The following is a 23,680-nucleotide window of genomic DNA, read 5'->3' as shown; positions in this document are numbered from 1 at the left end:
GGTGCCTCAATGTATGATTGCAATACTTACAGCCAAAATTCCAGTCCTAATTGCGGTTGTAAATCAAGGACTACCTATACTGAATGATACCACTGAGAATCCAAATGATCAGATCCAGTATGAGTATCCATGATGAGATCCTTCCGTCCTTCCTCCCTCCCTCCTTCCTTTCCTTCCTTCAGAAGGAACCACCCATACCCACATTCTATGCTCTGCATACCTTCTGAAGCCTCACAGCCTTCTATAAAGATCCCACCTAGGTGGGGCAGGACCCAATACCGCCGTCGATACCGATCTTGCCCGAGTGATGAGGCGCGTAACAATTGTGAGGAATGGAGCAGCTTTTTGCGAAAGAACATTTGGCGCTGCAGGAAAAATCAGAACACCAAGAATGTAAAAGGAAGAGTCATTGTTTTAAACTTTAATTACCAGAGAAAAGAGTGACATGTTTCCACCCATCACCCTTATAGGAAACCCCAATACACACTACTACATCTAGCAGAAGCTTCAACTCTTCTATTCTATTTATTTTTCCAACAGCAAACATTTACCTTGGAAAGTTTTTCAATTTGCCTCTCTAGCTCTGGCACGCTGGAAATCAAACTTTCATTCTGTGGAAAGAGGAGAGAAGTTAAAATAGATTCCTGATTATCTCTCCAAATAAGTTTTGTTTTGAAAACACTGTACCTCCTAAATGTAAAACTTCAACTCTTTTACTTCTTTTGGCAGTTGAAATGTTTCCCATTAAAAGGCCAAGAGGAAAGTATTTGTTGATAGCTGTAACTCTTTAGGAAAATGCAATTTCATTTAAAGATAAAGAAGATGCAGAAAACCCCTCTAAAATTTTTTAAAAAGAATATTATGGTGCTTACAGTAGAAATCCTCAAACATCCTTCCTTAAACACCCTCCCAATAATTTTTATGCCAAAAGTTGCAACATAAATGTAGGGTTCCAGTTATTCAGTATTTGCTGTGTTAAGAGATTAAAATACTTCTGTCCAAACACGTTATCATTATTAGAGCAAAGATTCAAGAACACATCATATTCCTCATTGACTCAATTGTGCTAAAACCTACTTCATTATCTCTCCGGGTTTTGCATGCTCTTCTTCTTTCCTCTTCTTCTATTTCTTTGTCCTCATTTTCCTCGATGATGCGGGAGCTCCGTCGCCATCGTCCTTCCTCTAAACCAGTGATTTCTGATTCAGGGCGCCCAGTCTTCTTAGCTAGGGCAATCTTTAATCTTCAATACAACAACAAAAACAGAAAGTGTAAAGGAAAGGGACATGTTGCCTTACTTCAAAGGACTTAGATCAGGGCTGTCAAACTCCCGGCCCATGGGCCAGATGCGTCATGCGCTGGCCACACCCACGCCCAATTTAGCAAAGGGGAAAAAGTCCCAATATGTCATGTGACACCATCCTGATGATGTGTGTTTGACACCCCAACTTAGATGATCCATATAGTAAAGGGGAAGAACTAGAGAAAAAGTTATTCCTAAATCCTCTGATAAATGAAAAATGATAGAATTCTAGGGTCACAATAAGATTCCATACTACTGTGATTTTCACATTAAATAAATTTATGATCAGTATGTTTTTGATTTCTCTTATTGCCACCGCATTCTCATAAATAGAATACAGTAGGCCAAAATTAATTCTACAGATACATACCTGCGTAACTTTCCCTCAATGATCCACTTATTTCTTCTATGGTTCGACATGTTCTCCAGAGTTTTGTCAATTTCACTGCAGGATGTAGAAAGAATTGATAAGGAAGTGGGGAGGACATATGTAACAGAAGAATGACTTTTTTTTTCAGCATCTGAGTGTAATTCTGATTTCAAAAGACATCTGAAAATGCAATCTGGCTTATAACAAAGGAAATTTACCACCCCTTCCTTTAGGACAAATATCTCCAGCTTATATGGGAATAATATGTTTTGGACCCTGCTTCCTCTCCCACTTCATCAACACTATTTTACTATGGTTTCCTAAGTCTAAGTATCAGCAGCAACACTTCTACACTGCAAATACTTCCTCTACCTGTCTCAGGGGAAGTCACTACAAGTGCCCACATTGGGAGTCCTGTGGATCACAGCTGTGTCCTGTCATGTAGCAGCCAGAATTCTTGTGGCTAGTACATAGGTCTAAACCTAAACAGCACATATGCTGAGAAACATATGATGCCGAGGGCCATGTGTGCTACAGTCACACTCCAAAGCTGCTTTTGGAGAATGGATCTGGTGTGTTGCACTACGCTATATGGCTCTCTTGCGTGCTTGTATTATTTGTCTCATTATAACAAATTTTGAGACTCACACACTCTCCTGATCCATATTAATATTACAATTTGAAGCCACACATAAGATGACACATAAGTCACACCGAGCTGTGAGAGGCACAACTGCAGGAGCCACCTAACCTGGCGTCACTTACTTGATGATAAGTGTGCTGCTGTTGAGCTCGTTCACCAAGAAGGCCAGGATAGCAGCCTTTTTATCTGGAGGCAGTGCCTGGAAGGGTTTAGTTCTCAAACTGTCACACAGGCTTTCATCTGCCCCAGAGGCTATGAGGAAACAGCGCAAGATCTCAGACACGGTGTCACGGTTCAGGCTTATTTCCGTGAGTTTTTCACCAAGGATCTTCAAAGTCTGGCAAGCAAAAGCAAGAAATATTATATATATTATACATATATCCCAATTCCTCCTATCAACAACAGTTAGAAATGAAGGACACTGAGTACAAAGTTTTAAAAATAATTATGTCACCTTTTTATGTGACAAGCTTTTAAAAATTCTACAATCTATGTCACTTGTACAAGATCGCATTTTCTGCTATAAATGTAAAATAGAGCAATGGTGAAAAGGGGGGAAGGAGGGGGAGAAAGAGCTATTTAACCTGAATCTTGTGAACTCTTCAGTTATGTTATACTTTGTAGTTCAAGGTCTGGTATAGGATAAAGAAAGTCCAGAAGTCTTAAAAAGTTTTAACTTTCATTTAAAAGAACAAAATCTAAAACAAACTGGCTGGAGAGATATGAAAATATGCTGAATGCACCTGGTGACACGTCAAAACCAGTGGTGGGGTAGAAATAAATTTGCAAGTGATCAAAGCAATTGCACATGTTGCATAATTTCTTCCTATGTTACTAGAGATATATCAAAAGTATAATGGGCAGTTAGATTTTGCACAATTCTTGTTTATACAGCACTGTTATTTTATTATCTTTTTCCATCACTTTTAGTGATGCACAGCCTATGGCAGCAGACAAAATAGCTGTGTTTTGGGTTAATGTGAAGGAATACAAAAACAACTTGCAACACAATCAGTTAGTCTTCCTTTTCAAGGATTCCTCCCATAAAATGCATCTATTTTTTACTCTGCAACCTTGAAAACTAACAACAGGTTCAGGGAGCCTGATGGATGCCTTAACAGTTCCTTTGCGTCAGAATTGAACCCATAAAGCAAGCAATGGTTCCCACAAAAGCAACATTCCAGTTTCTCTTTATTGTAATTCAGAATTTATATTACAAACACACGTTATCAACTATGAAACGCAAAAGTGTCTGAAAACTATCTGAACATTAGCCAAGGACTTCTTAACACCAACACTTTAAAAAATGCCCTTTCCTCTTAAACATGTCTGTTTCTCTCTTTTTAATCTGCTGAACACTTCTTTATTTTTTGCCCAAGCTGTCTATTGTGTTAGCTGGAAAAGAAATCTTGAAACTCTGGGTTTCTAATAAGGAAAACAGCAGAAATGCTTGCTATATCTCTGTAATCCTTTGTTAGTTCTTTGTTTCAGTATGGCAACTATCAAATTATGTTTGTACACCCAATCAATAAGCTGGAGCTTGTTTATCTGTAGTTAATTGAACACACCACAGCTAGCTAGGTTCACATGTTATAATGAATCATAAATTATGCAAAGCATAAGCCAGGTCATTCAATTCTGACTTTAGTTATTACCTTAATCTGCATAAAAATCAAATTATCAATACAAAAGTAGTCCCTGGACAGAAAGAGCTATACTTCTTTTGCAGGAGTGTGCAGCATTTTGGATTTGAAAAAAAAGAAATACTCCAGAGAATACAGAGGCACTCGGGTAGCTATTATCAACAACTCCTTAAAGCCACTGCATCTATTCATGGGACTATTTATGGGACTTTGCAGCAGAAACTGGGAAAAGACCACTCGACTCAAGAATCAGGGTTATGATAGAGCTACCATGTACTCCAAAAAACTTTTTCCCCCTTTGAATCCAAAGCATTATACAGCAATCTACTCTCTACTTGGGATTTAGGTCAGCTGGTCAATGCTAATATGTAGATAATTTCAATGGATACCAACACAGGGGAATCCCTGTTAGTCTACAAGGCTGACTTCCTCTGTTGGCATTTGGTGACAAGCCATTAATAGGATATTAACAGGATACATGTTGAAATAAAGCCAACTCTGCATGTATTCCTCATTTCCACAGCAGAGCAAGAACCATTTGGTGCAGTTTTCTCATTCTTGGCTCTCCCTTATTTCTAACAGCTTGAAAATGTGGCTATAAGTCCTAAATAGGATGCTCAACATTTGAGTTTTAGCTTCAGTTCTTCGCCGGGTTCACTGACTTACCCGATGACAAAATAATTTACATGATAAATAAAGTTAGTTTGCAGGATTATGCAAAGTAAGAAAACTATGCAATATTATCTCATTTTTCTTGGCAAAGAATTTGGACTGCTTGAGAGTAAGGCCTCCTGACAACACATATCCATCGTACCTGACAGCATGAAGGCAGGCCGGGGTCATACAATGCCACTTTCACCAGCTTTACCAGAAGATCCAGCACTTCACCCAAACTATCTCCTACATTGAAGAGGCCTTCTTGGAGGGTACTCAAACTGGGAACTTCCCTGGCTACATCAAAGCCCAGCACCCTGCCATAGTTATGTAGGAATTCCACAATGGCTAAGCAATCTGAGAAGGCTTGGCTGGGCAAAACCAATCCAGGAATGCGAGAGAATTCTGGCAGAGGCTGGACAAAATGGAGAAAAGGCAAAAATATTACAATACAAAAGGGAGAGGTGGCCCAAACTGACATAAGAAGTAACAGCAATTGCTGGTTCCAGTGAGGTAGTGCCCAAGGATATTTATAGACTAGTAAAACTCTTGTTCTCACAATCTTTAATTGGGCACAACAGTGTATCATAGGACAAGAATTTTTGAACCAAGGTACCTCAAATGGACCAACTTACAGAATGTGTCCAACGTCCTCGACCCATGAATCCCATGAAATTGGAATTTGACAAGTTTTTAAAAAATGTTTTATAATATAAACATTATCATAAAAGAGTTTATGACATAATACAAAATGCCAAAAGACATTTTTGTGCTGATCTTTGGACTGTGCTATATAGTTCAATGTGAGCTATTTTCAAGGCAGATATATCACTGAACGCATCACAACTTTTCCAATGGAACTCAGTATACTAGAAACTTAATCATTGATGAATGCATTGAAGAATCTGGTAAGGAAATATTTCTGAAATGATGACCCAAAGAATCACAGGTTGTCTAGTACAGAGGGTCCCCAATCCCCAGGCCACAGCCCACTACCCGGCCGCAGGACGTTAGGAACCAGGCCGCACAAGCAGCTCCACTTGCACAAGCAGGGGCCACTCATGCTCACACGCTCAGCTCCATTTGTGCAAGTGGCAGGCGCTCACACGCGCAGCTCCACTGCATAAGAACTTCCATCCTGGTACTAGCTGACATGGCACCTTATACTATGTCCACTGCACATTTCTTCCCATATATAATCTGGGAGAAGATATTTCAGTTCTGACACCTTTTATCATTGGCTGCTGCATGAAGAAGCTGAAGACACCTTCCAAATGAGTAAGGGTTCTATTATAGGCATATCTTTAACAATTTGCATAGGTTAATCTGTTACTATTTTTTTTCTCCGCTTTCCTAATTATTTATCCTATATTCCCAAAAACGTCACATGTTTTCTAAGTCTTGACAAAACTACAAAATGCATTCACAAATATTCTAAAGATTTAAAAAGTAAAACAAAAGGAATTTATATGTGGCATATTGCTGAAGTTAATTTTTATGCAGCATTCACATTCTTCTGGTGCAGAAATCCCTTCTTTATTGAAACACGGATGAATGAACCAGTACCTTCCCCCACAACCTGAATCTGGCTAAGCAGATCGACATAGAATACCTGGTGGTCTCCTAAACACATATCCTCAGTGGGCTTTTTCATTTCCTCCAAAATCATTTGCTGCCGCTGCCGCTCTTCCTGGCGGCGCTGAGCAAGGAGATTCTTATCAGCCTTCCGGGGAACTTTCCCTGATGGTGCCACTTTCTTTTCCTTGGGCTTCGCTTTTTCTTTCAACTTTCCTTTCTCCTTTGGCTTCTCTGGTTTGGTCCTTTCTGGCTTGTTCTTCTCCTTCTTGATTTGAGGCTGGGGTGGGGTAGGGGAGAGAAGGTAAGTTGTTAAGCTTCGCATAAGGCTATTCCCAACCTGGCAACTTTCTTCCTTTTCAAGAATCCCCTCATAATCACTATCTACCTTAGGTTTCTTTTTTGCTTCCTTAGACTTGGTCTCCTTGGGCTTTGCAGTCTTGGCCTCCTGCTTCCGCTTATTTTGTACCTAGGGAGAAAACGAATCATGCCGAGAACACAAACACCAAGGACAAAAATAATTGCTCCATTTTTAAATAAAATAGTGGCTTCCCCAAATTTTACAGCATATATTTATCCATCATATTTTGCTTGTCTCTTGTTGTAACCAAAACATTCTATCTAAACCCCCAAGATTCTGCTAACCAAGATATGATTTATTTCACATTGCTTAGATTCACCAGGAAATGAATCGCAGGATTTGGCATTTAAGTACTTTGGTTTTAACAAATATGTCCTCCCCCTCCCCCTCCAACTGTAGAGAAACAGCTGTAGAAATACTGGTTAATTCCTTCCTCCCCAATTTCCAAATGCAGGTAACTTTGGTTCTCAATTTTTGCTGTTCTAATCCTTTCACTAAAACCACTCCCCCACATGTCAGTTTATTTTTAAAATATGAAAAAGGTATGTGAACATACATTCAATTTTGGATTTTCTCCTGTGCAATATGGAAGGCTTATTAAACCTCTGCATATCTGCAGCCTTACTAGCAATCAAGAAAGAAGATCTTACAATATCACCTCCATCCTCTACACCTTCTGAGTTCAGGAATGCCTTTTCTATATCAAATATTGCCCACAAGGATGACCGAGCCTTCTTAAGAGAATGCACAGCTTTTTCTACTCTGTGTACCTTTTGTCTCATTTTCTTCTTGATCTTGGTCATCTTCAGCTTATCTTCATCATTCAGAACCTCTGCAAACACAAAAAAGGGAGAATGAGACTAAACTAGCTCTACATTTGAAGTCTAACAATACCTTCATTCTTTATAATAAAGTATTAATTTTCTAAAAGACATTGCTGACATAGGCCAAAAAATATACTCAGCATGAACACAACACAATCTCTTTTCATAGCTAAAGTTTTGTTCCTTTCTCCGGTTTAATTATTTCAGCCATTAAACAAGCTTTCCCGATCATGATTTTTTTTAAATATCCATAATGAGAAACTACACCCACATATAAACTAATGAGTTCTTTTTAAAATATTTTTTGAAGAATATAAATAATCTAAGAGCACAAAACACCAAGCAATCTAATCACAGACCTGACAGCAAATATGGATCTGGACACTGCCCAGTTCCATAACTATTGCATGATTTTAGTGCTGCTTAATAAATAAAAATAAAATACTTTTCGCTAGGAAACTTTCTATAGACTATACTGTTAGATCAAGTGCAGACAAGATATAATGTTAACATGAGGCAATGAAAATTTTAGTTCATTGTATAATGTATAAAAAAAATCTTCCTATTTGCCTCCATCTCTTGTGTATCCTGTAGTGGCTTCACCACATGAAACTGGCAGCAAGCCCAAAAATCATAATTAAATCAATGTGGATAAACTGCCATCCCCAACAATATTCAGGCAGAGCTGTAGCTTTATTAGAAGCATTTGGTGTTTATGATAGTGAAAGCATGTAACTGCTTAAAGTATCATAATTATGGAGACTAAGACACCCTGGATGCTTCAAATTTCTTGCAATTAAAACAGAGGTAGGCTATCTCTGCCCCAGAACAGCATGTGACCCCTTCTGTGTGGCATCAGAATATCCTCTGCTCATAACTGTTGAATACTAATAACATAGTTCCTCACCATATTGAGTCAGAATGGAAACCGCAGTGATGAATCCAACATGGGCTTAAAATAGATTAAGATATAAAACCCCACACGCAAAATCTATTCCCCAACCCAACAAAATTTAGTCCAACCCAATTTGCATCACTGCCCCACCTACTATGGTCCTAAGGCTACCAAAAAGTACTGAGAGACCTGATTTGAAGCTGCTTACAAAAAGACAGGACTGATGGGAGCCCCCATGGGTACAGTCCACAAGGATTCTATTTACATTTCTGGTCCTGAATCTTTCAGCTTTTTAAACAACAAAATAAAACAAAGGGTCAGCCCCCACGGCAGTGGAAACACAAGGGACAGCTAGGAAGATGGTACCTGCCAAATACTTCCAGTTCTGAAAAGCACAGCTCTCATTTTCTGTGTAGCTACCTGCCCCTCCCCTCAAATTCTCCAGTCATGTTCTTACCTATATATTCTTACTGCCCCTTGCTTATCCGTTCCTCTCTTCCTGCTGCCACACCGCTCCTTGACAAGAAATTCCAAATTTTGCAAAAACTCACACATCAGTTTCCAGAAAAGGCATGCAAATGAAAAATAAGCAGATTTGCATGCATCTTGTTGATTGGCATTATTTTTAAGAGCAAAAGTTGAATTTTCTTGCTGCACATTATGAACAGCCTTTCCTCCAGTCCAGATACTGACAAACAACCACTGCCACAAACTAGAACGTTTTCTTGTGAAAGCTACAAGCATGCAAAAAGGGCTGGCCCAACTGATACCTTGGGTTTCCAGCTTTTTCAAAACTCTGGCGTCCATCTTGCTCAGCAGATCAGTCACTTTCACTTTGGGAGGTCGGCCCCGTCCACGTTTCACTTTCGGCATTTCCTTAGCCTTGGCTTTCTCAGTATTTCGAGGGCGGCCACGCTTACCAGTGATGGCTTGGATACGTGAGGGGATTTCTTCATGTGACAATTTTACCCACTGCACACCCTGGAAATGAAAAAAAACAACCCACTGCAGTTTGTTGTAGTTTACACAGGTCAGCATCCCTTTTCCTAGCCCTACTGGTTAGTGCTGATGGGAATTGAAGACCACAATATCTGCAGGGCAAAGGGGGCAGATCTTTATAATCCACAGAAACAAATCCTTCCACTGACACCTGTAAACATAATTTTGGTCTAGAAGTAGAAAAACAATTTGGGGAGAGGACGAAGAGTGGACTATGTGTTTCAAACTCACCGTTTATTAAGCCATTATGCCAAATACGAATAGTCCTTGACCTACAACCACAATTGAGCCCAAAATTCCTGTTACTTAGCGAGTTGAGTTTTGTCCCATTTAACAACTTTTCTTGCCACAATCATTGCAGTTGTTAAGTTAGTAACCTGGTTGTTAAGTGAATCTAGCTTCTCCATTGACTTTGCTTGTCAGAGGGTCGCATAAGGTGACCCAAGGACACTGTAAACATCGTAAATACATGTCAGTAACCAAGTGTCCAAATTTTGATGATGCATTCATGGGGCTGCTGTAATGATCACAGGTGTGAAAAATGGCCTTAAGTCACTTTTTTTCAAGTGCCATTGCAACTTTAAATGGTCACTAAATAAATGGCTGTAAGTCAAAGACTACCTACTATGCTTCAAGAGATATAGTTGTTTGTGAGAATGTCCTCCCTCATTTAAAATATTGAAACTAGGATTATTCTGTTGTAAAATGTCATTTGCACTTGGCCTCAGGATCGCTAGCACAATCTTGGCAAAAGGACAGATGCTAAAAAAAAATCAGAAGATCCCAATGATTCCTCAGAAGAAGATCTACCTCAGATGTATCTTGCTCTTCAAAGAAATCTCCCACTGGCATTCGGGGACTGAAGCTGAAGTGTTCACGGCGGACGTTCTGCCCATCATTTCTGCTCAGATACTACAGGAGAATAAACCACCAAAACATTAATCAAGCACTTAAGTTTCTTTTTAAGATGGAGGCTCTCTCTCTAAAGTGAGCATGGCGTCTCTGGAACTACTGAAATTCTAAATCAGCATCCAGAGAAGCAGACAATCTAAACATGCATATTGGATATCATCCATTATAACTGATTAACAATCTTAGGTTCTTCTTAGTATCTTACAAGAAGTATCCAAAAAAGGCAAAGCAAATCTTATTCCTAGCCCAATGCTCCAGACAGGAACTACATCCATAATCTGATAGAAGTGATGATGAAGGTAGCTATATGATAATAAAAGGCAGAGGATGCTACCTGTTAGGTCTGAGAAACACTGGGAATTTACAAGGAGGAAATGAAGGAGACTTGGATAACAGGAAGCCACAATCTGAAATAGGGGATCAAAGAAGAATACAAGCAGATGAATAGTGCTGAACCTCTCGCCACAGCTTTGCTTAAGAACAGGAGGGCAGCCATGGTTTGGGGGGTTGAAAAAAAATTGTCTAGTGCGGCAATTGTGCCCTTTCCTGCACCAGGAGAGCTTGCTCATGGGTCAGTATTCCTGGGTCGCCTCCATTTGAATTACTGCAATGTGCTCTACATGGGACTGCTCTTCAAGACTATCCAGAAGCTTCAACCGATCTAGAATGCACCAGAGCACCCAGTAATTGAGGCCCCTGGGTTTGCCCATGTAACACCTCTGTTGCATAAGCTGCTCTTGCTTCTAGTAACTTTCTGGGTGTAATTCAAGTGCTGTGTCATCACCTTTAAACCCCTATATTTCACGGGGTGAAGTTAACTGCAGGACCTCCTTTCCCTAAAGACATCTGCCCATCCTACCAGTTCAGATGGGGTGGGCATACTGCTAGTCCCTTTCCCTAAATATTGCCATCTTATGGGAGCTAGGAAGGCTGCTTTTTCTCTGGCAGCCCCTGCCTGATGGAACACTCTTTATCCTCAGGTTTGGCAGGCCTCTATCATTCTAGCCTCATGTAAAGCTTTGAAGACCTGTCTTTCCCCCAAGTTTGGGGATGCAATGAAGTGACTGCAGACCAGAGCTTCGACTTGGAACCAATTTTTTTGTAAACAAGCAAGCAAGCAGGAGAGAGGGAAAGGGAGAAAAAAAACCAACCAAATGAGTGCAGATCCAGGTAAAAATGGTATTCTGACACAATATCCTTTTTTTTTTTTTTTTTTTTAGAAATAGTGAAGAAACAGGAACTTTGGGCCAGAAAAAAGCAACATTATTCTTAGTAGACTACATTAGTGTTCAAGAATTATGATTTTAAAACTGTGCTGCAGAACAGCATATAAAATGGAGAAGTCACTTACAAAAGGAATCAGCCACCACCACTTCCTATCTGGGAACCTTTTTTTTTTTTTTTACCTTGATCACCTCTGGAAACTGCTTCATCCTTTTGCCACAGGGTCCATAGTACCAGGTTTCTCCCTGCCATCGATTGCTCCCTTTCTTGATGCGCACCTCCCTTCGCCATCTGAATACAAAGGTAGCCGATCACAGATTGGAAACCTGCACCCTAACTCAGAAACATTACTTGCTGTGCATGGACTAGAACCATAGAAAAGCAAGGAAAATGTGACTACTTACCCATGTTTCAAGGGGTAGTATACCTCTTCTACTGTGGCTATTCTCCTTCTTGGAACATCACCTGTCAGAACAAATAACCATTAGCAAGTGCTATCAACTAAATTACATTTAAAGGCAGCCAAGGTAGTTTAGAAGCATGAAGAAAAGAATTTACTTACTTTTGGCAGATACATTTAGCGGTGAAGTTTCTTTGCTGTCCCTGTCTATTACAGATATAGGATTGTCTGGACCACTGCTCTTGACTGCCTCTTCCAAAGAGGCATTTAGAGATTCCGGTTCAAGGGGTGCCTGCGAATCCAGAAACTCTGCGCCCTCTTGCCCTACTTCACTAACACCTGTCAACTCCAAGCTGCTCTCTATAACAAAAGAAAAGAAGCAGAAATAGAAAGGCAGAGAGAAGAGAATGAAAACACAATGGAAAGGGTTCGTTGAGCATTGCAGGGAGTAAGACTATGCTTACTTCTGCAGCATTCCTAGTCACTTAGTGGAATGCTACAATCTGTTAACAACATATAGTACTTGGGATGTAGATTTCAAGTACTTAGCCTCATCACCTGGAAGCTCTTTCAAGAATTTAAACCTTCACATGATAATTATAATTGTTATGGGAACAATATAGTCCTTCATATCTACTCAGGATTAATATGCACTATTGTTTTTTCTTCTACATACTATTAGAGAAGGATTTTCTACAAAATATAAACTTCCAGCTGCATAAAACAGCTATTGAGGTTTCAGTTATGCAACTATATATTGTATGTGGTATTTCAATATATACTTTCTAAAGTTCTGTACCATTAAATTTGACTTCTCTCCCTCTAAATTTCAAACCATACCAAAAGTTTATTACTGATCTGCACATTTGCTGAGTTCTTTCTCGTTTAGTGTTAAAATATTTTTCCTTGTCCCCTATAATTGCAAAATATATTAGCTTCACCTCCCCAGATCTATACAATTTATTACTTGGAAATGTGTACTTCTAGATCCCGCAACTTTTTTTTACAAGTCCTAAGGAAAAGCTACTGTATTTGAAGACAGAGAACTGATCGGACCAAAGAATAGGTCTTGTTTACCTTGCAAAACTGACTCTCCAAGAACAGGAGGCAAACTGGCACTTCCAAAAAGAGAGGCATCAGGTTGACTGTCATCTGCCAATAGGCTGAAGGAGTCAGAGTGGTTGAGAGAGGGACTGCCAGGACAATCCAGGGCAGAAATGTCAGGAGCGTCCTCCAGTGGAGACTTGCCACTCACAAGTTCAGATGTATCCATTTCATACAGATCTCCTGTCCCTGGGTCTTCAAATCAGACATTTGTAAATTTCTTATATGCTGTTCAAACTAGCAATTTAATCCCAACAATATGTCTTTGCATTACTACTCATACTTTAAACACTAAATATACATAGTGCTCTTTACACTTCTCTGTGTAATTACAGTGGTCCTTAGAAATGCTGTACTAAATAAAAATTTAATGATAGTTTAAATAAATTTCTTGGTTAATTTTAAGAAAACAGACTGCCACTTGCTTGGGGCTTAGCATCCAAATCATTTATCCAAATCATATCCAAATCTCCCTCCCTTCCTTCTGCCCATCTCACATAATTTACTTTGGATAGCTCATAAGTTTAGTCTAATGAAAAGAAGGACTATGGGTGACATGATAGCATTGCACCAGTATTTGAGGGGCTCCTACAAAAAAGAGAGGGTGTATGTGTCAAACTATTTTCCAAAGCACCTGAAGGCAGGACAAAGAAGCAATGGATGGAAACCAACCAAGGAGAGAAACAACCCAGAACTAAGGAGAAATTTCCTAATGGTGAGAGCAATTAACCAATGGAATAATTTGTCTTCAGAAGTTGTGAGTGCTCCATCACTGGAAGCTTCCAAAAAGAGACTGGACAATCATTTGTCTGAAATGATATAAGGTGTCCTATTCAAGCAGGGGGTTGGACTAGAAGACCTCTGAGGTCCCTTCCAACTCTATTATTCTATGTTCTATTTGTTACACTGACTTCCAAATCTGAGCCATTTTATATCTTTTAAAAATCCATTTTAGGAAAGGAAAAAAGTTGAATCAGACAGAAAAATATGGAAGTTAACCTGTTAATAGCAACATTTAGATGAAGTGTTTGCATCTGTGTCTACTGCTTACATCTACAAGACATATAAGCAAAGAGCACAGTGTTGCGATGTTGGACTAGGAACTGGGAAACTGCAATTTCTAGTCCTCCCTTAGACATGAAAGCTAGCTGGATGACTTTGGGCCAGTCATTCACCTTCACTGGATTGTTGTTGTGGGAAAAACAGACACGGGAATATTATGTATGCCATTTTGAACAGGACAAAATAAACATAGAATATAAATCTATTAATAAATAAGCAGAATGTACAGAATGGTTGGACAGAAGGAAAGGGCATTCAAGTTGTTGGGTTGGAACTCCTATATCCACATACCCACTGATATACACATGCCCTCTATATTTATTTACTCACTTAAAAACACTACTCAAAACATTTTTTCTCCCTTGTCCTTGTTTCTACCACTGATCCCATATTACTGAAACTAAAAGCAACTATTGGAACTGGAGACCATTTAGACATAAACTGTAGACAGAAAACAGAGTTAACCATTAATGTTTTGTCTTGTCAATCTAGCCAGGTGCTCCCCATCATGATATTGGTCTTTTTTAATGTTTATAATTAAATTATAAAACTGGATTTTAAATCCATAGGCATAGAACCAAGCCCCTAACACAATACAAGATATAATTGATCCATAAATTCACAAAGGACTGTGCCTCTACTGCTGGTCAGTAAAATGTTTGCTTAAGCCTCTGGCCATGAACAACAATAAGATAGGAAAGACTAAAGCAACAGGGTTGCTGTTTGTTGTTTTGTATATTGCTAATTAGGGCTAAATGTAAGTGTTTCCATTTACAAGAATGCTTCTTCTGGAGAAGCTCACATCAATAACAACAATAGCAAACATTTATATGGGAGCTACATGTAGGCAAGATAAAGTTTTCTTCATTGACATTAGTTATAAGGCCTTAAGAGAAACTTTGCCAACAAAATAGTTTCCACAAGGGTAGCCATGTTAGTCATTTACAGAAATATTAAAGTTACTGTGCATCTTAAAAGTTAACCCAGCTTATAACGGGATAAACTTTTATGTCTTACAGCCTACTTCCTATCATTCCACATGAAGTTCATGGAATATTGTGACAATTGTTAAAACATAGGATACCCAGATCTCTGCAAAAGAGCTCTTGCATTTTGAATAGTAAAGAGAGGGAAATTTCACTATATATAACTTGTATAACAAACTACATTTGCTGAAATTCTCTCATTGACTTAGGTATGTGGACGCTTTATATTTTTTCATATTTTTTTCACTCTACAAGGACATCATTTCTAAGATTTGGAAGAAACCACCAGCTCAAATTGTATAGATGCAAAAGTGAAAAGATGAAAAATTTCATCCATTTACCTCTGTCTAGTGACTCAAAAGGCTCCAAAGAGTCTTCCAGTGGAGGAGGGATTCGAGAAGCATCTTCAAGGCAACCAGCTCCAGCATCAGGTTCCAAGACAGAGGCCTCTTGGCTAAGAGGCTCAACCACTGGAGAAGAACCATTGTAGGCACACATTTTCAACTCTACAGGAAATATTATTAAAAATGTCACACTGAACATTCTAAATTGTGATTTTAAAAATTATCTTTCACTTCAGGACTTGAGAAAACTTTAAAAATAAGTAGAATCTCACAGCAAACACACACACATATCATTGTAAATTAATCCAATAACTTTTCATTCCTTATCTCAGTAATTCTAATCCTATGGTTTAATCTGCCTGGAAAAGATATCATTATCTTTTATCATTATTTTACAAATGCCATTCATGTCATGGTACTTAACAAAAAGAAAACTGGCAGATCCTTGCCCCAAGCACAATAACCTGCAATATAGATTTAAAAGGTCATAGTCCTTGGTAAATCTGAAAACCATGTCACTTGGCCAAACTTGGAAAACCAATATACTGTATTACAGTAAAGTAATCTGACTGTTGGTAGTCTAGAACTACAGTAAAGGCATTAGGAGTTACTATTGTGAGAAGAACAGGGGTGGGATGCAAATATTTTTACTACCAGTTCTGTGGGCGTGGCTAGGCGGGAGTGGCCACGTGACTGGATGGGCGTGGCTTCGTGTGTGTGTGTGTGTGTGTGTGTGTGTGTGTGCGCAGCACCCACCCTGCACTCCTTTTTTGCCTCCTGGGCCTCAAGGAAGCCTCCTGGGAGCCCATTTTTGCTCCCTGAGGCCCAGGAGGCAAAAAAATGGAGTGTGTGGGGGGGGGAGTGCAGCACACCCCCACACAACCCCCCTCCCCCCCGCAGCCCTTTTTGCCTCCTGGGCCTCAGGGAAGCCTCCTTGGCGGAGCAGTAAAACAGCGAGGGGGATCCTGGCATAGCTGATCGTTGGGAGGGGGAAAAAAAGAAATACCGGTTCAGCCAAACCAGTAGATGTTTTTTTACTACCAGTTCGGCCGAACTGGCCCGAACTGGTAGAATACCACCATTGGAGAAGACATATTTCAAGGCCCCACAAATGCCAAGGTGAATATGTTATTACTATATTCAAGTGTAGGAGGCGCAGTCATTTATTTCTAGAAATTTCAAAAGATAATTGAAATCTTAACAGTAAGCAAGACTTGTAAAATACCTAACTCTTCCAGCCTAAATTGGAATTAATCATAAGGTATCACCGGGCTTATGAGAAGTCAAATTTCATCATGTCCTGAAATACTATTGAATATAATTCAACAGTACGCATTCTGAATAAAAATTCTAAGGACTATTTGTGAGTTATACCTGGCTGTGCGTTTTCCAGCTCTATGCTGCCCAACAATCTGGTGCCATTTTCTGAAGCTGTAGATGGTGGTTCTTTTACAGCCTCTTCATTGCCTGGCTCATCCTGCTGTGGTGAGAAGTCCTGATTCCCTGAAGCAAGCATGGGAGAAGGCTGAGATGACGTGTAGAAGCTTGACGGGCCATTTTGTAGGATTTCAAAGTTCTGATCATCAGGGAAAGAGTCATAGAGCTCTGCTGAGTCAAAATTTAATCCCATGGTCCCTGGGGTACCATTGGCCCAGAACTCTTGCCCACTGCTTCCCCTCAGACTGGTGGTATGTCCAGGTGAGCTCTGCCGGTTGTTCTCAACGGTGCCATTCAATGGATATTGGGAGAACAGTGGACCATCTTTGAGATTGTTGCCATTGCCAGAGGGATACTGGGAATAATTCCACAGATAGTCATAGGGATGATGGAGGTGAGAGTTGTTTGAGGAACGGGTCCCTGAAGTACTAGCATGAGATACAGTAGATAAGCCATTAACATTCATGTCTCCATTTAAACCTGCCACAAGGAAAAAGAAAGAAAGAACAAATACTGAGACCTAGTTTGGTCACCATTAAAGTTGATACCAGCCAGAACATTAAAAAAAAACTCGAAGAAGCAGTACAATTTCGGAGGACCGGAGACCTGGCCCACAGAATTGCTAAGAGTCAGAATGGATAATATGATCACCAGTTAGTTAAGGTGCTGGCCTAGAAACCAGGAGACTGTGAGTTCTAGTCCTGCCTTAGGCCACTCAGTCTCTCTCAGCCCAACTCACCTCACAGGGTTGTTGTGGGGAAAACAGGAGAAAGAAGTTATGTATGTTCACCATCTTATGAAGTAATAATGGTAATATTAAAAAGATCTAATAAAAAATAAATCAATAAAAATAAATATCAGGAACAGTGACTAAGAGAAAGATTATCTTCTTCTTTTAGGCCTGCCTTCTTTTGAAAAGTACAACCAGCAAAATGAGATAAGACATAATAAAGCTGAATATTCTGCTCCATAATCGCAAGTCACCATCCTTGCATTTTCTCAGCCCACATTATTTTCTGGCTATTTCTAACACCATTCTTCAACTTCTTCTCCCACTAGAGTTTCTTGAAGACATAAAAAAATTCATGAATGCAATTGTATTTTCATTTTTTTTTTCTTTTTGAACTGCATTTTGAACCACAGCCATATTCCATGTAATTCTGGCTCAATTCACTTTCTGTTACAGATATGCTTATCCCTGCAATGTACATCACAAAAGGAAAAAAAAGTTTTCCCACTTCTGTCACACAAGGAGCAATAGAAAGAGTATTTTATCCTACTTTTATCTTGCATTACAATTTAAGGGTGGAAGTTGTTGAAAATATCTAGTTAAGGAGAATGATGAAGGCAAAGAAATGGAAAAAAAATGATTCTAAATGAATTTAGAAGAATAAGAATAAACAGTTTTTATGTCATGTTCTAATTTCTAAAGATTTGTCACATTCTATGTCATGGTTTTGAGGATAACCATGAATGATAAAATACTTATGAAGTCTCCTGCTCTATGCACTCAAATGGTATTGCTTCAGTATGAGAAAAGCTATGATCAAGCTGTTCTTTCTTATGTTCTACCATTTTTCCTTTAACAATTCATCCATAAACTGAATGGTTTCAAGGATTGTGCTGATTTTTATCATATAGGTAGTCCCTGACATGATCATAATTGAGCAAAGGGTCATACATCATGGCAGACATTAAGAGGATCATCACATGATCACACCCACACGTGCCCCCTTCCACACACTGCCCGTCTCTGCACTGCCCCCGTGCAATCCCACACAATGTTCCCAAGTCACACTGTGCCTCTCATAAACCCACTTGTATTCTTGCAACCCACATGGTGTCTCCTCCCCACAGGGAGGTATGCAGGGATATTGTGTGGGTCAGAAAGAATGCACAAGGGTGCATGAGAGGCGCCCCACATATCAGGGAGGTCAAAGGGTGCATGGGGAATGGGATGCATGAGGATAGGGGTGCAGAATGGGTTAATGTCCAGCACAAGTACAGAGGGGCTGGGGAAGTTGCAACGGTGAGAGACTTAACCAAGCATCTTGCGACCTTCCCTGCTGGCTTCCCAACTGCCAACACTCCCTGCTGGCTTTCCATACGGAAAGATTTTTCTTGTCCGTGTGTGTGTATGTGTGGCAGAAGTGTAGGCAATATTGAGTTTACACTTCCAGCTCGCTTTCAAACTGACTTGTGAAAGAGAATAGTGGAAATAACAACATGTAACATGGCTGACTGGAACAATGTGGCAGTGCTGAAGCAGTCACTTTCCCAAATTTCATTCCCAGGGACGTAACTTATTTGAGGTAGTTTGTTCAAAAAGTGTTGTCCTATAATGCACCACTTTGCTCAGTTGAAAGTTTCAGATAGACACAAGAGATTTTGTGGTATATAGATATTTTCAACATAAACTAAAAAAAGTCTTATAAGGTCTAGACCCTTTTCTCTGCTAATAGGGAAGCTCAGACTTTGTACACCAACTCTGCTATCTTCATGGATGTAAGGATACACAAAATCTTTCTTATTACTGAGTTATCCATCTCTATTAACACTTGCTGAACCTCACATTTCCTTTTAAAGTAATAAAGTAATAATTCCGTACACAAGAGAACTATACACCATAAAGGGAAGATCTGGTAGCATTAGTCACGGGACCTTGTATAGTCAAGGGTCAAGTCTACTATTAATATCACAGCAACGGCCAAGTCCATTGGTTTTCACTTACTTTTGCCTTGTTGGGGGAAGTTGATAGGAGATCCATTTGTGTAGACATTGTCCCCTGAGGAAGGAGCCGGTTTTAGTCCTGAGGCAGCAGGTGAAGAGGGAAGGCCAGTGAAATTAAAATGGTTGTTTGCTTCCATTTCTAAAATAAAAAGACATTCAAGAAAGACTTAAAGGCAATACAAAGATGCACTTTAAGTGTGCATAGGAATACTGCATATACCACCTAGCTAGCTGATGGATGTGAACTACAGTATGTTGGTTTCCATGGTAAATTAGAAATTTGAACCTTAACTTGCATAGAATAACAGGAGCATGCCTGTGGTAAAACTGAATTTTGGTAGAACATTTGGCATACCAGCCCAAGTCTGCCAAAAATGACTGATATTGTACTGTACATAGAATTAGCAATCAATGCAGCATGTGGCACTGGTAATCTAGTGTACACCCTCTCTGTCTTACTAAAAAAAAATAGGTTGAAAACTCAATGGACAAAAGCTGACAGGCAGAAATAAATTATGTATGAATTTGTCTGGGTGATAAACACCTGGAATGAGTTTTACATAATTTTTCTCTTCTTGTTTCATGCCTTTAATATAGCACACTTACTGTTGCTTATTGCTGTTGTATGCTTTTATTAGTGTTGCTTCTCCTTGAAAAGTTTTGCAGGTAGTACTCAATTTATGACTGGTCACATACCAACTGTTATATGTTATCATGGCTCCAAAGTTCCAACGGCTGCCCTGCCCTATGGTCACATGACCGTATTTCGGATGCTCAGCAACCAAGCTGTATTTACAGCAACATGATTGTGATTCCCCACCCCCCAAAAAATCAGCACTTACTTTGGGTTTTGGCAAAAATACTCCATAATAAAAATGGGTTCATTTAATGACTGGGTTCACTTAAGGATTGCTGCAAAAAAGGTTACAAAATTGGGTTGGTCATGTGGGTGATCCCTTTACGACCATCACAACCTAATGACCATAATGTGCAGGCTCCACTACAGTTCTTAAGTCCTTGGCTTACGACTGTAGTGGAGCCTGCCCATTACGGTCATAAATTGTGATGGTCATTTAATGATGATTCAAAGTTACAATCTGTACTCAAAACCCTATGTGCAGATGTTCACAATTTGGGAAATTCTATCCAACTGATGTAGGATTCCACACACACACACACACACACACCTGTATCTTAAGAGGAAAATGTTTCAACTACTAATGAAAGCAAACCTGTCTGCAGTCCATTCTGCCAACAGAGACAGTCCTCGGCTTATGTTCATTTATTATACAACTGTTCAAGGTTGCAGCAGTGCTGAAAAAATGGAATGTATGACTGGTCATCAAAATGCCAGCCATTGCAGCATCCCCACGGTGATATGATCATGATCTAAGGGTTGGAATCGCAATTACAATGTCCTAGTCAGTCATATCACCTAATAGGCCATTTGCGTTCTTCCCTGCTAGCTTCCCACAAGTTTTTTGTTTGTCCATTTATTTCTTACATTTCTCTGTTACCCATCTCCCTCATGAAGGAATTCTGGGCAGTGTACACTAAGATGTTAAATGATAAAACAGTATGTATGTATGTATGTATGTATGTATGTATGTATGTATGTTATTCAGCTTTGTTCGGGTATTTTCCCACGTCATTGTAGTTGTACTTTTAAAGTTGTAGCAACGTTTCGGCAGAATCTCATCTGCCTGATGATGGCAGATGAGATTCTGCCAAAACGCTGCTACAACTTTAAAAAGTACAACTACAATGACGTGAAAATACCTAACAAAGCTAAATACCATACATGTAAGTACCATGAAACTTAACATACACACACACACACACACACACATATATATATATATATATACATATACATATATATAAAATATAAATATAAAAAATATAAATATAAATATAAATATATAAAATATAAATATAAATATATAAATAAATAAAAAGTTTTAAAAGAGGCAAGACATTAAAATTAGTTAAAAGGTGAAGGAGGGGCTTTCAGGTTACTGAGGAAGCTGGCAGGGAAGGTTGAAATTGTGCCAGTAAGTTGCTCCCATTGCTTTTTTCCCCCAATGAAACTGCCATGGACTATGAGATCCAAGGGCTCTTGTATTCAGTAGGACCCCCTGCCTGTTCACACTCCACAGTGTATGCCAATCATCTTACAGGCCATCTCGCAGCCTCTGCTAATCCTCCTGTGCTTTCTAGCACACCCCGCTTTCCTGCAATCTTCCCCTATGCCCCTTATCTAGGACTCCCATCTCTTCCCTCATACCAATCTGCAAGTCCTAGGGTTACAATAGCTAACAGTCTGCTGGAATTTCTGTAAGTGATGCATGTATATGTATGTAGTCATCACTTACTATCTACCAACTGGAATCAACAGTTCACTACCACTAATCAACATGGTCACTAAATGAAAAATGATGTGACTGTGCTGGACTCATGCCACTTTCATCCCCATTGTTAAGCAAATCACCATTGTCATTAAGTAAGATATCATGTGACCATGATTTTCAATTTCACTTCATTGTTCTCCATTAATTCTGCTTACTGGAAGCCAGTTATGAAGCTCAGAAATTGCAATCACGTGACTATGGGACACTGCAATGCTTGTAAACGAACACCAGTTGCAAAGTGCCTGAATGGCAATTATATGATTGTGGAATGCTACAATGGCTATAATTGTGATGATTAGTTGCAGTGTTTTTTTCCCCCCAACTATAACTCTGAATGTTGCTAAACAAGGCTATCGCTGAGCGAGGACCACCACTGTCTGTAGTTAACGGTCAATAACTGCTTCTTTTTATTACGATTTTGCAAGATGAAAAAGAAAGAAACTAGAATTATTGACCTCACCCCTTTCCTAAGAGGTCTGTAGGGGGCGTGCATAAGCGCACCAACATGCCTACCGTCCCTGTCCTATTGTTTCTCTTATTCTTTTATTTTTCTTATATGTACCCATTTCATGTATTCACAACTATGTATACACTTATACTTATTATCTTGTAAACAATTGGCAAATCAAATAAATAAAAATAAATAAAAAATAAATAAATAGAACAAAAAATTAATAATGATATAGAATTAGAAGGAATAGTTAAGAAATCCAATGAACATACTTTAAAATGGAGGGGGGAATTCATGTAGATTTGAGGATAAACATTTTCAGATTTCCTGCCAAAATTGTATTTCTACATATAAAATGAATCAATTTCTTGTGATGGGTTGCCATTTGTGTTAGGAAATATGCAAAGTAAATCAGCCTCAAATTTCATATAAAAGATTGTGAATGATTTTCTTTAAAAATTAATTAATATTATTAATAAGTTTTAAACATCCTATGGCACAATAAAGATGGTTTATTGGAAAATCTCACTTCATCCTCCACCAAGAAGCTCAGCTAGAAAAATGCTGTCTGTGTCTCCTTTGGAATTTAGTTGTGTCTATAGGATAATTTGTGAGTGTTTCCATGGATTGTTTGGGTTTCTACAGCAAGGCCATCTGATTAACTGCTCCTAGAAGCAGACATACAGTAAATTCTAAACAAGCCACAAACAGAAATAACCAGCAGAATTTCCAGCAATTTCTCTATGATTTGACAAGTACATTGGGTAGGGTTCCCAATAAGTTATTTTTATTGGTTACAAATCATCTAATGTGCAAAAAGTAATAGATAAAAAAGCAAATCAGAGTCCTGTTTCTCAATTGCTTATTCAAATAACACCGAGAATCTATATAAACACATATACACTCCCACGGGTGGGCTTCAAATTTTTTAGCAAGGGGTTCTCTGCCCTAATGACTGGCTGGGTGGGTGTGGCCAACTTGTCGCTTCTTTGCCCTAATTACCTAAAAAAAGATATATACCAAAAAGTTGTTTATTATTTCGTGCTGCTTCTCTTTCTGAGGTTATTGGGGGCTCTCCCGAGCCCCTGGGAGCCCCCAGCAGCTCACCCCTCTCACCCCCCCCCCAATCTCTCTGTGCATAATTGCTCTGCTGCTATATTTACATGGTATTTGTTAGAAAACAATGCTTTCAATCTATCTGTGATTGCTAAAAGTTGAAAACAACTTGATGGCACATTATCATTATCATTATCACACACTGGAAAGCCACTATTATTTAAAAGAAACTGTCAGGGGTTATTTAGGGGGAGGGCATTCCTTAATGTGGGGATCATTATAGAGAAGCACCTATA

The 23,680-nt window shown here is 39.2% G+C and overlaps 1 protein-coding gene across 9 annotated transcripts in view; it reads right to left on the bottom strand.

Annotated features, from left to right (window-relative positions):
* BAZ2A (bromodomain adjacent to zinc finger domain 2A) overlaps window positions 1-23,680 on the bottom strand; it is a 61,668-nt gene that overhangs the window by 13,818 nt on the left and 24,170 nt on the right. For 7 of the 9 annotated variants that reach the window (XM_087956255.1, XM_087956258.1, XM_087956257.1 and 4 more), the window contains 18 exons: window positions 19,468-19,605; window positions 16,674-17,216; window positions 15,297-15,461; window positions 12,881-13,102; window positions 11,966-12,163; window positions 11,808-11,868; window positions 11,586-11,694; window positions 10,078-10,179; window positions 9,039-9,249; window positions 7,320-7,381; window positions 6,577-6,657; window positions 6,226-6,468; window positions 4,774-5,028; window positions 2,439-2,653; window positions 1,674-1,748; window positions 1,078-1,243; window positions 552-611; window positions 203-365 (listed from right to left, as the gene is read on the bottom strand). In XM_087956255.1, the coding sequence (XP_087812381.1) occupies window positions 203-365; window positions 552-611; window positions 1,078-1,243; window positions 1,674-1,748; window positions 2,439-2,653; window positions 4,774-5,028; window positions 6,226-6,468; window positions 6,577-6,657; window positions 7,320-7,381; window positions 9,039-9,249; window positions 10,078-10,179; window positions 11,586-11,694; window positions 11,808-11,868; window positions 11,966-12,163; window positions 12,881-13,102; window positions 15,297-15,461; window positions 16,674-17,216; window positions 19,468-19,605 (3,069 nt within the window). The remainder of the gene's footprint in view (window positions 1-202; window positions 366-551; window positions 612-1,077; window positions 1,244-1,673; window positions 1,749-2,438; window positions 2,654-4,773; window positions 5,029-6,225; window positions 6,469-6,576; window positions 6,658-7,319; window positions 7,382-9,038; window positions 9,250-10,077; window positions 10,180-11,585; window positions 11,695-11,807; window positions 11,869-11,965; window positions 12,164-12,880; window positions 13,103-15,296; window positions 15,462-16,673; window positions 17,217-19,467; window positions 19,606-23,680) is intronic. The other 2 variants (XM_087956256.1, XM_087956263.1) reach the window with 1 other exon arrangement.

Source organism: Notechis scutatus, chromosome 2 (assembly GCF_049901735.1).
Source record: "Notechis scutatus isolate UNSWTSFEM ecotype Mainland chromosome 2, rNotScu1.2, whole genome shotgun sequence".
Taxonomy (NCBI): domain Eukaryota; kingdom Metazoa; phylum Chordata; class Lepidosauria; order Squamata; family Elapidae; genus Notechis; species Notechis scutatus.
This window is presented reverse-complemented; position numbering and strand designations above follow the sequence as displayed.